Raw genomic sequence first — 16,046 nt, forward strand, 5'->3', positions numbered from 1 at the left:
AATTTTTAAAATTATGGAGTTTGACACAGATTTCCCGATAAACTTTCCACTCAACTAAAAAAATACATATATCCTATTTATATATAAGTAATATTATATTAATTGCTGCTCCACCTCCCTCCCTTGGTCATTCATTTATTTACCAGTTTTTTATTAAACATCTACTATGTGCCAGGCACTAGGCAAGGAGCTGGAGCCATATGCCCTGCCTCACCATAGAAAAGGGATATTTTCCTTGCTGTACATAGTTATCTAGTGGGGGTGGCAGACTGGTATGCATCTCCAGCATTCAGGAGAACGTTTGGGCATATCAACTGTTCAATTAATATTTGTTGAACTGAACTGAATTAATTTGAATGACATAAAGAAGGCCTTCAGATTTCTAAGAGGTTAAATACTGGAACCGATGCACCGGGACCTGGCAAGTTAACCAACAAACCTGGAAGTACCACCATCTTTTTGGTCATAATGGTTGATGAAAAGTGATTTAATTACCCTCGGAAGACACCATAATCTCTATATGTGCCCCTTGCTCATGTAAGAGAGTCTGGACAAATCACTTCATCATTCATTGCTTTAAAACTCAATTTACTCATCAGTAAAATGGGAGATGTAATCTATATTTTACACATGGCAGACCTTGTCAGTGGTCCCCCAATACCTATTCTCCCTTTTGTCCTTAGAAATAAGGACTCTATCCTTGAGTCACTCAGAATCAAGACTACATCTCCCAGTTTCCATTTCAGCAAGGTGTGGCCATGCAGCTAAGTTCTGCCCAATGGCAGAAGTACCATGTGCAACTTCTAGAACACAGCTTTAAGGATGGACGGATGTTCTCCTTCCAATTTATTTCCTCCTATTGGTTGAAATTTGGATGTGTTTGCTGGAGCTCAAGAAGCCATCTTAGACCATGAGGTGAAAACCTTCTGGTGGTACCACAAGGTGGAGGGGGCTGTATCCCTGAGCCCATGGAGTGCCATATCAGCCCTGGACTACCCAGTCCTACATGAAAGACAAACATGTCTATCTTGTTTAAGCCAAGGTTTTTGCATTTTCTATCACTTGCGACCAATATTAAAGGATCAAGAAGCAGTGCTGCTGTGATCACTAGCTGCTACAAGCTGGTTACCCCTATTCTGACATTCCCTGCTTAAAACCCCCAAAAGTGAAAGAGCTTTTGAGGCCTAGTTTTCACAGTCTGCATTCAATTGAAAATCAAGACCAGGAGACATTTTGTTCTTTGGTTCCTTGAGGTTTCTCTCTTTTCTGAGCTCATTTTAAGACACCTGCATGTCCTGCCCCTGTTGTCCCCAGTGGGGTTGTGTCCAGGAACTTGTCACTAGGAACACACGTTCCTCAGAGATATTTCCCCATCTTTCCAGTTGACAAATGATGATGCACTGTGGTGTAAGCCAGTCTCACTTACAGATGCCCAAGACCTTTCTCTAGTGACAGGAGTCAGCTCTGCCTGTCGTGAGCTGAAAGTGGCAGAACCCACCCCTCAGAATCCCTCAACCAGTGACTGGTGGAAGTACAAATACCCCAGCTTCCTTGCCTTCAGGGTGGATAACCCTGGGACATGTGCACTATACCTTAACTAAAAAGGTGATATCTATATAATGTGGAAGAATAACCTCCAGGATAATCTCTCGGCTCTGTTGGGAATCTCTCAGCCATTGACACTTTATTTTGTCTCATTTCACTCTTCCCTCTTTTGGTCGAGAAGGTTTTCTCAATCCCTTGATGTTGAGTCCCAGCTCATTCTAGGATTTCTGTCCCACGTTGCCAGGAAGGTCCACACCCCTGGGAGTCATGTCCCATGTAGGGAGGGGGAGAGCAGTGAGTTTGCTTGTTGTGTTGGCTCAGAGAGAGAGGCCATACCTGAGCAACAAAAGAGGTTCTCTGGGGGTGACTCTTAGGCCTAATTTTAAATAGGCTTAGCCTATCCTTTGCGGGGTTAAGTTTCATATAAACAACCCCCCAGATTGAGGGCCCCACCTATTGCTTTGGTTGTCCCCACTGCTTGTGAGAAGATCAAGAATTCTCCATTTGGAGAAGTTGAGTTTTCCCCCTTTCTCGCCATTGCCCCAAGGGGGCTTGGCAAATACTTTTTTATTCACTGTTCAAATCACTCTGGGATTTATCGAGGCATCACTCTGGACAAACCTACAAAACTTTATGCCCTACTCAAGGTCCCATGTACTTATGGTGTTGAATTAAGCTGTCCACATAAGTTATATTAGGAAACACACTAGTCAAAATATAAATTTTGTACCAAATTATTTTTTGCTTTAGTCTCACACATAAGTTAAAGTTTTAAAATATTAATTACCATCTATTTTCAATACCCTGCAGTATTGACATTCCTTTGTTCTTCCTCATGCAAAAACATTTTTAAATTTGTACATTTAGTCATTATGATTAAACACTCTAGGCATTCCTCGATTATACCATCTCAGTCTTTATCTTATATCTTTCTTTCTGATTTCATTTGTGCCCCCAGCCCTCCTCCCTCTATCATTCTCACATTCAGCTTCATTCAGTGTTCTAACATTATTGTGCTATAGTTAGGTAGTATTGTGCTATCCATTTCTGAATATTTACAATCAGTCCCATTGCACAATCTGTATCCCTTCAGTTCCAGTTACCCAATATCTACCCTATTTCTAGCTCCTGATGACCTCTGTTCTTAACTGAAATTCTCTAAGTTCATTCATTAATGTTAGTTCATATCAGTGAGACCACACAGTATTTGTCCTTCTGTTTCTGGCTAATCTCACTCAGCATGGTCCTTAAGGTCCATCCATGTTGTTACATACTTCATAACTTTATTCTGTCTTACAGCTGCATAATATTCCGTTGTATGTATATACCACAGCTTGTTTAGCCACTCATCTGTTGATGGACGATTTGGCTGTTTCCATCTCTTCACAATTGTAAATAATGCTACTATAAACATTGGTGTGCAAATGTCCATTTGTGTCCTTGCCCTCATGTCCTCTGAGTAGATCAGGTGGGATTTTTTTTATTAAGTTGTTTCCATGGCGATGTACCAATTATGGGTGGGACCTTTTGATTAGGTGGTCTCCACTGAGATGTGTCTCCACCCATTCAAAGTGGGATTATTTACTGGAGTCCTTTAAGAGGGAACCATTTTGGAAAAAGCTGAGAGCTGACACAGATGGAGATGCTTAGAGATGCAAAAAGAAAATACCCCCAGGGAAGCCATTTGAAATGAGAAGCAAGGAGAGAAAGCTAGCAGACATCTCCATGTGCCTTCCCAGCTGACAGAGAAACCCCAAATGTCATCAGCCCTTTTTTGAATAAAGGTATCTTTTTCTGGATGCCTTAGTTTGGACATTTTTATGGCCTTAGAACTGTAAACTACAAGTCAACCCATTTCTGGTATATTGCATTTCCAGCAGCATTAACAAACTAAAACAGACACAAAACCTATTTCTTAGGGCTCTTGAGAGCACTGATTGAAATAACATTTAAAATCTAATAGAGTGCAGTCTCAATAATATCAGTTGAAAAGCCAGTCTGATTTATGAAGACTATATAATATATGTATTCTCATTTTAATGTTTGTGTGTCCTTGATGTCTACGTATAAATTATGTGTAAATAGAACGTTGACAGCTTCTAAGCCAGTGAAACTTAACCATCGCAATAAAGCTGCTCTGAAATGATTCCTTTGTCACAATTGGATGCTTCCTGATTATTTCCTAGAATTATTCAGCACTGGAGTTTGGGGTAGATACCCATTAATTCTGCCTTTAAAAATAAGGAGACTTCCTGGAAGATGGCGGCTTAGTAAGACGCGCGGATCTTAGTTTCTTCTCCAGGACACCTACTAGGGGAGTAGAAACGATACAGAAAGCGCCCAAAGCCACAACAGAGATAAAAAAGACAGCGTACCCCATCCTGGAACGGCTGGCTGCCTGAGAGAAGCAGCTCGGGTGAGATCGCCGAGGCGCGCGGGCCTTACCGGGCGGGGTGGCAAGCGGCCGGAGTTACTCCCTTCCCCCTTCCCGGGCCGGCTGGGAGAATTGGAGAGGCGGTCCCCTGAAACAAAGACGGCTGGCGCCCACACCACGCGCAGCCCCCGGACCAACTGAGAGAATTGGATCGGAAACCCCCAGGCCGCGGAGAACGGTGACGGGTGGGGGAGGCCCCTTCCAAACCCGTGACTCCCGGGGAACGTGCACTCTCTCGGGCGGGCCGCTGCCGCTGGCGCCCTCCCGCCACGCTTGTTGCCCAGGGCCGACTAGGAAATTCGGACGGGCTCTTTCCCTGGCTGCGGCGACCAGCAACCCTCCCTGCGTTCGGACCGAGGGCCGGCTCAAGCCGCTTCGGCTAGCGAACCCCCAGGACGGCGAGAGTTTTCCAAAGTTTAAGGTCCCACAGCACCTTTTACTGGTGGGACCCGCAGACAAACGTGTGCCACGAGCGCCACCTACTGGGCAGGATAAGAAAAACAGAACCCAGAGATTTCACAGAAAAATATTACAACCTTGCTGGGTCCAACACCAAGAGAAATCTGAATAAATGCCCAGACGCCAGCAGCAGAAGATAACTGTCCACGCTCAAAAGATTGAGAATATGGCCCAGTCAAAGGAACAAACCAATAGCTCAAATGAGACACAAGAGCTGAGACAACTAATCCTGAATATACGAACAGAAATGGAAAACCTCTTCAAAAATGAAATCGATAAATTGAGGGAGGACATGAAGAAGACATGGGCTGAACATAAAGAAGAAATAGAAAAACTGAAAAAACAAATCGCAGAACTTATGGAAGTGAAGGATAAAGTAGCAAACATAGAAAAAATAATGGATAGCTACAATGATAGATTTAAAGAGACAGAAGATAGAATTAGTGATTTGGAGGATGGAACATCTGAATTCCAAAAAGAAACAGAAACTATCGGGAAAAGAATGGAAAAATTTGAACAGGGTATCAGGGAACTCAAGGACAATATGAACCGCACAAATATACGTGTTGTGGGTGTCCCAGAAGGAGAAGAGAAGGGAAAAGGAGGAGAAAAACTAATGGAAGAAATTTTCACTGAAAATTTCCCAACTCTTATGAAAGACCTAAAATTACAGATCCAAGAAGTGCAGCGCACCCCAAAGAGATTAGACCCAAATAGGCGTTCTCCAAGACACTTACTAGTTAGAATGTCAGAGGTCAAAGAGAAAGAGAAGATCTTGAAAGCAGCAAGAGAAAAACAATCCATTACATACAAGGGAAACCCAATAAGACTTTGTGTAGATTTCTCAGCAGAAACCATGGAAGCTAGAAGACAGTGGGATGATATATTTAAAATACTAAAAGAGAAAAACTGCCAACCAAGACTCCTATATCCAGCAAAATTATCCTTCAAAAATGAGGGAGAAATTAAAACATTCTCAGACAAAAAGTCACTGAAAGAATTTGTGACCAAGAGACCAGCTCTGCAAGAAATACTAAAGGGAGCACTAGAGTCAGATACAAAAAGACAGAAGAGAGAGATATGGAAAAGAGTGTAGAAAGAAGGAAAATCAGATATGATATATATAATACAAAAGGCAAAATGTTAGAGGAAAATATTATCCAAACAGTAATAACACTAAATGTCAATGGACTGAATTCCCCAATCAAAAGACATAGATTGGCAGAATGGATTAAAAAACAGGATCCTTCTATATGCTGTCTACAAGAAACACATCTTAGACCCAAAGATAAACATAGGTTGAAAGTGAAAGGTTGGGAAAAGATATTTCATGCAAATAACAACCAGAAAAGAGCAGGAGTGGCTATACTAATATCCAACAAATTAGACTTCAAATGTAAAACAGTTAAAAGAGACAAAGAAGGACACTATATACTAATAAAAGGAACAATTAAACAAGAAGACATAACAATCATAAATATTTACGCACCGAATCAGAATGCCCCAAAATACGTGAGGAATATACTGCAAACACTGAAAAGGGAAATAGACTCATATACCATAATAGTTGGAGACTTCAACTCACCACTCTCATCAAGGGACAGAACATCTAGACAGAGGATCAACAAAGAAATAGAGAATCTGAATATTACTATAAATGAACTAGACTTAATAGACATTTATAGGACATTACATCCCACAACAGCAGGATACACCTTTTTCTCAAGTGCTCATGGATCATTCTCAAAGATAGACCATATGCTGGGTCACAAAGCAAGTCTTAACAAATTTAAAAAGATTGAAATCTTACACAACACTTTCTCGGACCATAAAGGAATGATGTTGGAAATCAATAATAGGCAGAGTGCCAGAAAATTCACAAATACGTGGAGGCTCAACAACACACTCCTAAACAATGACTGGGTCAAAGAAGAAATTGCAAGAGAAATTAGCAAATACCTCGAGGCGAATGAAAATGAAAACACAACATATCAAAACTTATGGGACGCAGCAAAGGCAGTGCTAAGAGGGAAATTTATTGCTCTAAATGCCTATATCAGAAAAGAAGAAAAGGCAAAAATTCAGGAATTAACTATCCATTTGGAAGAACTGGAGAAAGAACAGCAAGCTAACCCCAAAGCAAGCAAAAGGAAATAAATAACAAAGATTAGAGCACAAATAAATGAAATTGAAAACATGAAAACAATAGAGAAAATCAATAAGGCCAGAAGTTGGTTCTATGAGAAAATCAATAAGATTGATGGGCCCCTAGCAAGATTGACAAAAAGAAGAAGAGAGAGGATGCAAATAAATAAGATCAGAAATGGAAGAGGAGACATAACTACTGACCTCACAGAAATAAAGGAGGTAATAACAGGATACTATGAACATCTTTACGCTAATAAATACAACAATTTAGAGGAAATGGACGGGTTTCTGGAAAGACATGAACAACCAACTTTGACTCAAGAAGACATAGATGACCTCAACAAACCAATCACAAGTAAAGAAATTGAATTAGTCATTCAAAAGCTTCCTAAAAAGAAAAGTCCAGGACCAGATGGCTTCACATGTGAATTCTACCAAACGTTCCAGAAAGAATTAGTACCAATTCTCTTCAAACTCTTCAAAAAAATCGAAGTGGAGGGAAAACTACCTAATTCATTCTATGAAGCCAACATCACCCTCATACCAAAACCAGGCAAAGATATTACAAAAAAAGAAAACTACAGACCAATCTCTCTAATGAATACAGATGCAAAAATCCTCAATAAAATTCTAGCAAATCGTATCCAACAACACATTAAAAGAATTATACATCATGACCAAGTAGGATTCATCCCAGGTATGCAAGGGTGGTTCAACATAAGAAAATCAATTAATGTAATACACCATATCAACAAATCAAAGCAGAAAAATCACATGATCATCTCAATTGATGCAGAGAAGGCATTCGACAAGATTCAACATCCTTTCCTGTTGAAAACACTTCAAAAGATAGGAATACAAGGGAACTTCCTTAAAATGATAGAGGGAATATATGAAAAACCCACAGCTAATATCATCCTCAATGGGGAAAAATTGAAAACTTTCCCCCTAAGATCAGGAACAAGACAAGGATGTCCACTATCACCACTATTATTCAACATTGTGTTGGAGGTTCTAGCCAGAGCAATTAGACAAGAAAAAGAAATACAAGGCATCAAAATTGGAAAGGAAGAAGTAAAACTATCACTGTTTGCAGACGATATGATACTATACGTCGAAAACCCGGAAAAATCCACAACAAAACTACTAGAGCTAATAAATGAGTACAGCAAAGTAGCAGGTTACAAGATCAACATTCAAAAATCTGTAGCATTTCTATACACTAGTAAGGAACAAGCTGAGGGGGAAATCAAGAAACGAATCCCATTCACAATTGCAACTAAAAGAATAAAATACCTAGGAATAAATTTAACTAAAGAGACAAAAAACCTATATAAAGAAAACTACAAAAAACTGCTAAAAGAAATCACAGAAGACCTAAATAGATGGAAGGGCATACCGTGTTCATGGATTGGAAGACTAAATATAGTTAAGATGTCAATCCTACCTAAATTGATTTACAGATTCAATGCAATACCAATCAAAATCCCAACAACTTATTTTTCAGAAATAGAAAAACCAATAAGCAAATTTATCTGGAAGGGCAGGGTGCCCCGAATTGCTAAAAACATCTTGAGGAAAAAAAACGAAGCTGGAGGTCTCGCGCTGCCTGACTTTAAGGCATATTATGAAGCCACAGTGGTCAAAACAGCATGGTATTGGCATAAAGATAGATATATCGACCAATGGAATCGAATAGAGTGCTCAGATATAGACCCTCTCATCTATGGACATTTGATCTTTGATAAGGCAGTCAAGCCAACTCACCTGGGACAGAGCAGTCTCTTCAATAAATGGTGCCTAGAGAACTGGATATCCATATGCAAAAGAATGAAAGAAGACCCATCTCTCACACCCTATACAAAAGTTAACTCAAAATGGATCAAAGATCTAAACATTAGGTCTAAGACCATAAAACAGTTAGAGGAAAATGTTGGGGGATATCTTATGGATCTTACAACTGGAGGCGGTTTTATGGACCTTAAACCTAAAGCAAGAGCACTGAAGAAGGAAATAAATAAATGGGAACTCCTCAAAATTAAACACTTTTGTGCATCAAAGAACTTCATCAAGAAAGTAGAAAGACAGCCTTCACAATGGGAGACAATATTTGGAAATGATATATCAGATAAAGGTCTAGTATCCAGAATTTATAAAGAGATTGTTCATCTCAACAACAAAAAGACAGCCAACCCAATTACAAAATGGGAAAAAGACTTGAACAGACACCTCTCAGAAGAGGAAATACGGATGGCCAAGAGGCACATGAAGAGATGCTCAATGTCCCTGGCCATTAGAGAAATGCAAATCAAAACCACAATGAGATATCATCTCACACCCACCAGAATGGCCATTATCAACAAAACAGAAAATGACAAGTGCTGGAGAGGATGCGGAGAAAGAGGCACACTTATCCACTGTTGGTGGGAATGTCAAAGGGTGCAACCACTGTGGAAGGCAGTTTGGCGGTTCCTCAAAAAGCTGAATATAGAATTGCCATACGACCCAGCAATACCATTGCTAGGTATCTACTCAAAGGACTTAAGGGCAAAGACACAAACGGACATTTGCACACCAATGTTTATAGCAGCATTATTTACAATTGCAAAGAGATGGAAACAGCCAAAATCTCCATCAACAGAAGAGTGGCTAAACAAACTGTGGTATATACATACGATGGAATATTATGCAGCTTTAAGACAAGATAAACTTATGAACCATGTAATAACATGGATGGACCTAGAGAATATTATGCTGAGTGAATCCAGCCAAAAACTAAAGGACAAATACTGTATGGTCCCACTGATGTGAACGGACATTCGAGAATAAACTTGAAATATGTCACTGGTAACAGAGTTCAGCAGGAGTTAGAAACAGGGTAAGACAATGGGTAATTGAAGCTGAAGGGATACAGACTGTGCAACAGGACTAGATACAAAAACTCAAAAATGGACAGCACAATAATACCTAATTGTAAAGTAATCATGTTAAAACACTGAATGAAGCTGCATCTGAGCTATAGGTTTTTGTTTTGTTTTGTGTTGTTTTGTTTTGATTTTACTATTATTACTTTTATTTTTTTCTCTATATTAACATTCTATATCTTTTTCGGTTATGTTGCTAGTTCTTCTAAACCAATGCAAATGTACTAAGAAATGATGATCATGCAGCTATGTGATGATGTTAAGAATTAATGATTGCATGTGTAGAATGGTATGATCTCTAAATGTTGGGTTAATTTCTTTTTTCCGTTAATTAAAGAAAAAAAAAAAAAAGAGAGAAGGGATAATTGGAGATGAAGGGATACAGACTGTACAACGGGACTGGATATAAAAACTCAGAAATGGACAGCACAATACTACCCAATTGTAATACAATTATGTTAAAACACTGAATGAAGCTGCATGTGAGGTATAGGTTTTTTGTTTTTGTTTTTTTTGTTTTTTTTTTCTTTCTATTATTGTTTTAATTCTTATTCTGTTGTCTTTTTATTTCTTTTTCTAAATCGATGCAAATGTACTAAGAAATGATGAATATGCAACTATGTGATGTTATTAAGAATTACTGATTGTACATGTAGATTGAAATGATTTCTAATTGTTTTGTTAATTCTTTTTTTAATTAGTAAAAAAAAAAAAGTTAAAAAAAAAAAAAAAAAAATAAGGAAATGAATGATACGCCAACTCAGAATCATTAAATCACGTTAAAAACTAAGAGGTAGCCCATAAAGCCAAGAACAAAAGACTCAACGCTTAGGCTTCCTGTGAGGGGCTGAATAATAGCGTTCACCTGCTAACCTCGGGAACCTGTGAATACCTAATATGCAAAGAGGACTTGCCATTGTGGTTAATTAAGGACCCTGCCTGAGATTAGCCTGCATTATCTGGGTGGGCCTGATAATAACACAAAAATCCTTGTAAGAGGCACCTCAGGATGAATCAGGCTCAGAGAGAAAGCACTGCTGCCACAGAAGCAGGGCCTGGCATGACGGAGTCCCAAGCCAACGACTGCCAGCAGCTTCTAGAAGTTAGAAGAATCAAGGATCTGGAACTCAGAGAGTACTGGCTCTACCGACACATCGATTTTAGCCCCACGAATCTCCCTGGGGATTTCTAACTACCAGAACTATCAGAGACTAAATCTGTGTTGTTTTCAACTACTAAGTTTGTTGTAATCTGTTACAGCCGCAACAGGAAACTGAAACAGGGCTGGGAGAAGAAACAATTCCCAACAGCTTGTGCTCTGCAGTTCACAGGCCCCTTCGCATGTTGCATATCTAACATGACCTCAGTCATTCCTCCATCTGTCACCTTATTTTTCCTTGAATTCAACATAAAAAAATAACGTGTAACAGAGATGTGCAGTAGGTAGGGAGTTATTCCAAACTTTAATCGTAAGAATAGGAACGTTAAGAACATATTTATCCCAAGGAAAAAAGATCCCGGGGTCAGGACCTGGAACATATGAATGAGATGGATTTCAGATCAATAAATATTCTAACCAGCTCTGGCCAATAGAAATAGAATAGGTACATATGACATGTTCAAGTTTCTAGTAGTCACATTAAAAAAAAAAGCAAAAGAAACAGGTGAAATTAATTTTAGCAACATATTTTATCTAATGCAGTATATCTACAATATTATCATTTCAGCCCAGAAACAATGCAAAATGATTAATGAGCGATCTTACATTCAATTTTTTTTCAGACTAAGTCTTCAAAATCCAGTGTTTGTCTTACTCTTACAGCACATCTCATTTTGGAGTGACCAGATTTCAAATGCTCCATTGCCACATGTGACTGTGGGCTCCGTACTGGACAGACTAGGTCCAGTTTAAGCTTCAAGCCAAATTCTGCTGCATAAGAACAGGCAAACGCATGCTGCTAGAACGACTTATTCATTCAGTGAGTGCTAACTGGGTGTCTGCCATGCACCAAGCACCATTTTAGAGGAGGATACTCTTCAAGGTCCCTAGTATTACAGTGCAGGGTTTCAATTGAAAAGAAAAATTGGGGCTCACATTAGAAACCTTTATAGAGCGGCCACAGCTTTTTACCACGAATTGTGAAACCTCGGGGTTAACCAGTAGGCGTAAACCTCTGCAATGGGTGGCTTGCCTTCTCTGCAAACGTGCTGTCCATAACTGGGAATCTGGAGTTGATGAAGCGCAATTCCTGGCCAGTTCTTGGAGAGCAACTTGACCATCCCTGATGTGCTGGAGCAGATAATAAACAGCCCAGCTCAGAAATCGTCTGATGTGCAAGGAAACCATGTTTCACATCTTGAAAACTATAGGATCGTAGAACCCAGACATGGATTCTCCAGTTTAATATCCTTTGGTCTGCTTGGGGGCACTTTTCTGCTTTTAATTTAATTTTGTAACTTTCTTTTTTTTTTTTCACATGGGCAGGCACCAGGAATCGAACCCAGGTCTCCGGCATGGCAGGTGAGAAATCTGCCTGCTGAGCCACTGTGGCCCACCCTAATTTTGTAGCATTTTGAAAGTGAAGCTCCTGGTTGTCTGTTTGCTGGCAGCTAAAGAACTATTAATACTGGCATCCAGTGGCACTTGAGCTGTCTTATGTGGGCTTTCTAGCAATACAACATTCAAGGAAAATGTGATTAGGAGCACATTGCATCTGCTCACACTTTTATCACGAAAAGGAAATTGAAACGGACGATCATACATTCATTCTGAGGACCTGGTTTGAGATTCCTTCTGTTTGAATTTCAAAATCCCTTAATACCTTGCCTGACTCTGATGAAATATTTTTCCTGTAAGTCAAGCAAAGAGAGTCAGGCTCTCCTGTAGAAGAAGCCTGAACCAAACCAGGGGTCTTATGCTGCTTTCCCCAGGAATAGGTGGCTAAAACTTTGCCCTAGCAGACACCTCAGCAGAAAGTAAGACATGACAACCTGAGAAGCAGGATATCTTTTCCAGTGGGCATTTCCCAAAAGGCTGCCTGGGTTGGAAGGCCAGTTCCTCCACTTACTGGCTGTGCTACCATGGGCCAGTTACTGGGCCTCTCTGTGCCTCATATGATCATCTGCCTTCTACACAGTTGTCAAGAAGTGGAAATGGGCTAGTATAGCCAACGTGCTTAGAACAGTGCCAGGCCCACAGGAATCCTATGTGGGTGGGTGTCTACTAAGGGATCTGCTGACCTCTGCAAAAACAGGTTTCAGGGCTTAGAGACGGTAAGGAAATGGCTTCAGATTCTGAATTGCCACAGCAGCTAGAAGGAGTCAGTTGTATCTGACAGCTGCTTCTTTCTTTCTTTCTAGTTCATCAACCAGCATGGATTAGGTTCAGGCACGGATAAAGGCTCATCTAGTCTGTATTCATCCTTCAGTTTCTTTCCCTCCCTCCACTGCAAAACTAGCTACTGACGATCAGTTGGCATCCTTCGCATAGAGTGGAAAAAACAAAAACGCACAGGCACCTAACCTGTCCACCCGCTCACCCCCCTCACCCACTCACCCCCTCCACACACACACCCACTCACACATGCGCCCGACCCTAAACCCGCAGACCACCAAGCAGACACGTTCCGGCAGGTGTGCGCGCCTCCCTCCTCCTGTGACTCCCCGGGACAGAGCCAGGTGGGGCGCACTGATGCGAAGGGACCTGGGCGCAAAGCCCCGCCGAGGGGCCGCGGGAGGAGAGCCCGCGCGCGCCCCGAGCCTCATCCTGCCTTTAAATCCCGTCCCGGAGCGCACAGCCACGCGAGCGCGCACACCCACACCCACGCAGGGGTGCCCAGAGGGCCCGGGGTGGGGGGGGGGGAAGGGTGCCAAAAGAAGGGGTCTCCAGCCAGACGCTCACCTGGTCGCACTCTCTAGTCCACCTGCCAGCCAGGGGAGCAGCAGCGGCAGCGCGAGGCCCCAGGGCGGCGGCATCTTCGCGCGGGGCCTCGCTGGGTCCACGCCGCCGGGGCGCAGCGGAGCCGCTGCCTGCTCCCTCCTCGGCCCTCGGGGCTCCGGCTCCTCCCGGGGCTCCCGGGCGCGGCCCCCGCGGGATGGGCAGGGGAGGCCCGGCACTGCGGCGGGGGGCGCTGGCGGCCAGGGGCGAGGCGCTCCTCTGTCCGGGAAGCTAGACCCGGGCGAGCGGGGGCGGAGGGGCGGCTCGGGGGCCCGGGACCCGCCTCCAGCCCAACCCCCCCGTCCTCCCGGCTCTCGGCGAGTCGCGCTTCCCTGTGCCCCTGCGAATCCGCCCCCAGGCTCAGCTTCGTTCTCCTCCTGTCGGTCATCAAGAGCCGTCTTGATTTCAGGCCCGCGACTGGTTTCGGGGAAACCTGCTGTCCAGAACTGAAAACTTTAGTTGAGAAGTCAAAGCAGGGACCCAGCAGGCAGTTCATCTTGCCAGTGCCTTACTTCTGTTTGGCTTTTTCCTGCTCTGCCGGGGTTTCCTCCACAAACTTCAAATCATGGAAGGTCTCCGCAGCCTTGGGCAGCTCCTTTGGTCCACACACCATCTCTCGTGTCATTTGCACCAGTTTATTTACAGGTGCCCGAGAGATGATATTGGCATTGAAACATTAGAAACTAATGGCAGAAACGTGAAGCTATACAAGTTCAGAGAATTCATTGTGGTACTTAGATGTTCTTTGTTCTGACAGCCCAACTTACTATGGCAGAATGAGCAATTGGTTCCCTTTTGCCCACTCCCTACAGCCACATCCTTTGGGTACAAGTTGAGCAAAGCTAGTGGCCTCATCCTTTGTCTTCGGACCTGGTTGTGTGTGTCTTTGACCGCTTGCATGTGGGTGGAAGTTGCAATGTGCCAATTGCAAGCCTAGGTGTTAAGACACTGAGCTTCTATTGTGGACCTGAGAAGACCAAGCCCCAGTTAGCCTGGGGGTCCCAGGGCCATGAGGGATAGGTGCAACAGAGCAACCTGATTTGCAGACCTACAGCTTGAAGTAGAGCCACTCAGCTGAGCCCAGAGTATATTAGCCAACCCATAGACACCTGAGATTAGCAATGCCAAGCTTATTGTGATTGTTTGTTACTCAGCAACAGCTAGCTGATACACCTATGAATCAGGGCTAGAAATACAATGATGAAGAAGAAGAGTACGGACAGAAAGGAAATTTGTTGTGATTATAAGCTTACTTTGTGGTTATATAATGGGCATACACCTTTCTAGCTAATGAGATGAGAGAAGAAGTGGGATGGGGGAGATTCCTGCTGCAGATTCTTCCTGTATGCCATAGCAGATGTTACTATTGCATAAGATACTGTTTTATAGTTGAAGACTTCCTAATGGATTCGGTATCCTTTGTCAATAACCAGTTAGGCCATTGAGCTGTTTATAGCTAACAGTGATATGCAGTATCCTACATACATTATATACATTATCTTATAAATACGCTATGCATAGGGACCATCTGGTCCGACGTTTTAGTCCCATCAAGAAACTGAGAGGTCAAGGGCCTTGCCTAAGGTCACGCAGCTAACAAGTGGCAGACCCAGGCTTAGGAACCAGGGCCCTTCTCCACTGGGCTCTGGTGTGGCTACATAAATCCCCTTTCTCATCTTCTTACCCCTTGGTGACTTCACATGCCAAATGATTCTCACAAATAAGGTAATATGATGATCGCTTCAAGTTCACCATCAAAACTCTTTGAACCCTTCATTCCATAACTTTGTTTTATTTGCTGGAAATACTAAATTCAGAAGGAAAGAGTATATGGTGTGAACACTATTCTTGTGAGTAGCTTAGAGAAAACGGAATCTAAAATTTTTCTTGGTGTGAATTTTCCCACACACCGGCTCTGAAGCAAGGATTCAAGTAGAAGTAGTTTATTCCCGAGCCGCAGAGAACACCTGTAGGAGTGTGAGGTGGTGAATAAGGGAAGTGAAGGAAGACAGCAGGGGATGTGTATGAAGTTATCATTGTGGAGAGATGGAGCATCATGCTGCTGGGGACCTCCCAGAGCCAGGAGTAGAACATGTGTCTCCCAAATGAACTCAGCCCAAGGGCGAGGGAGCTGGGGTGTTTGTACACCATGTCTTTTCAGTCATTGCCTGAAGGCTTCTACCAGACTCCTGATACCTGGGACTTCTGCCTACCGTGCTGAGGGCATAGTAGGTTCTTACAGCCAAAGGGCTGGAGGTGCTGGCCATTCAAAGTCCTACTCAGCTGGTAAGCCCTGAGGTGATATGGTCCTGGCCCCACAGTGGCTGCAGCCTAATATCTAGAAATTTATTAGAGCCTTTGCACATGCCTCTTCACCCTAAATATTCAGATACAAACCATGCCCTCTTCCAAATAAATCATTATTGCAAAAAGTCCTAATGAAACATGATTTGTCTAAAACATGAGGGCCCGTCCTGCCTTCTTACCCCTACCTTAATAAAGGTCATGATAGCATCTTGGATTAACATTTTTCTGTCACTTTATGGCACTAGTTGCAGCATTTTGGTGCTGTTTCCCCTTTCGTTTTTAGGAGCCGACT

The 16,046-nt window shown here is 42.4% G+C and overlaps 1 protein-coding gene across 1 annotated transcript in view; it reads right to left on the reverse strand.

Moving 5' to 3' along the window:
- Nucleotides 1-13,499, reverse strand: part of EGFL6 (EGF like domain multiple 6) — a 93,155-nt gene extending 79,656 nt beyond the window's left edge. Inside the window, exon 1 of the mRNA XM_077147037.1 lies at nucleotides 13,412-13,499. Within this exon, the coding sequence (XP_077003152.1) occupies nucleotides 13,412-13,485 (74 nt within the window). The 5' untranslated portion in view covers nucleotides 13,486-13,499. The remainder of the gene's footprint in view (nucleotides 1-13,411) is intronic.
- Nucleotides 13,500-16,046: the final 2,547 nt, after the last annotated feature.

Source organism: Tamandua tetradactyla, chromosome X, assembly GCF_023851605.1.
Source record: "Tamandua tetradactyla isolate mTamTet1 chromosome X, mTamTet1.pri, whole genome shotgun sequence".
NCBI lineage: Eukaryota > Metazoa > Chordata > Mammalia > Pilosa > Myrmecophagidae > Tamandua > Tamandua tetradactyla.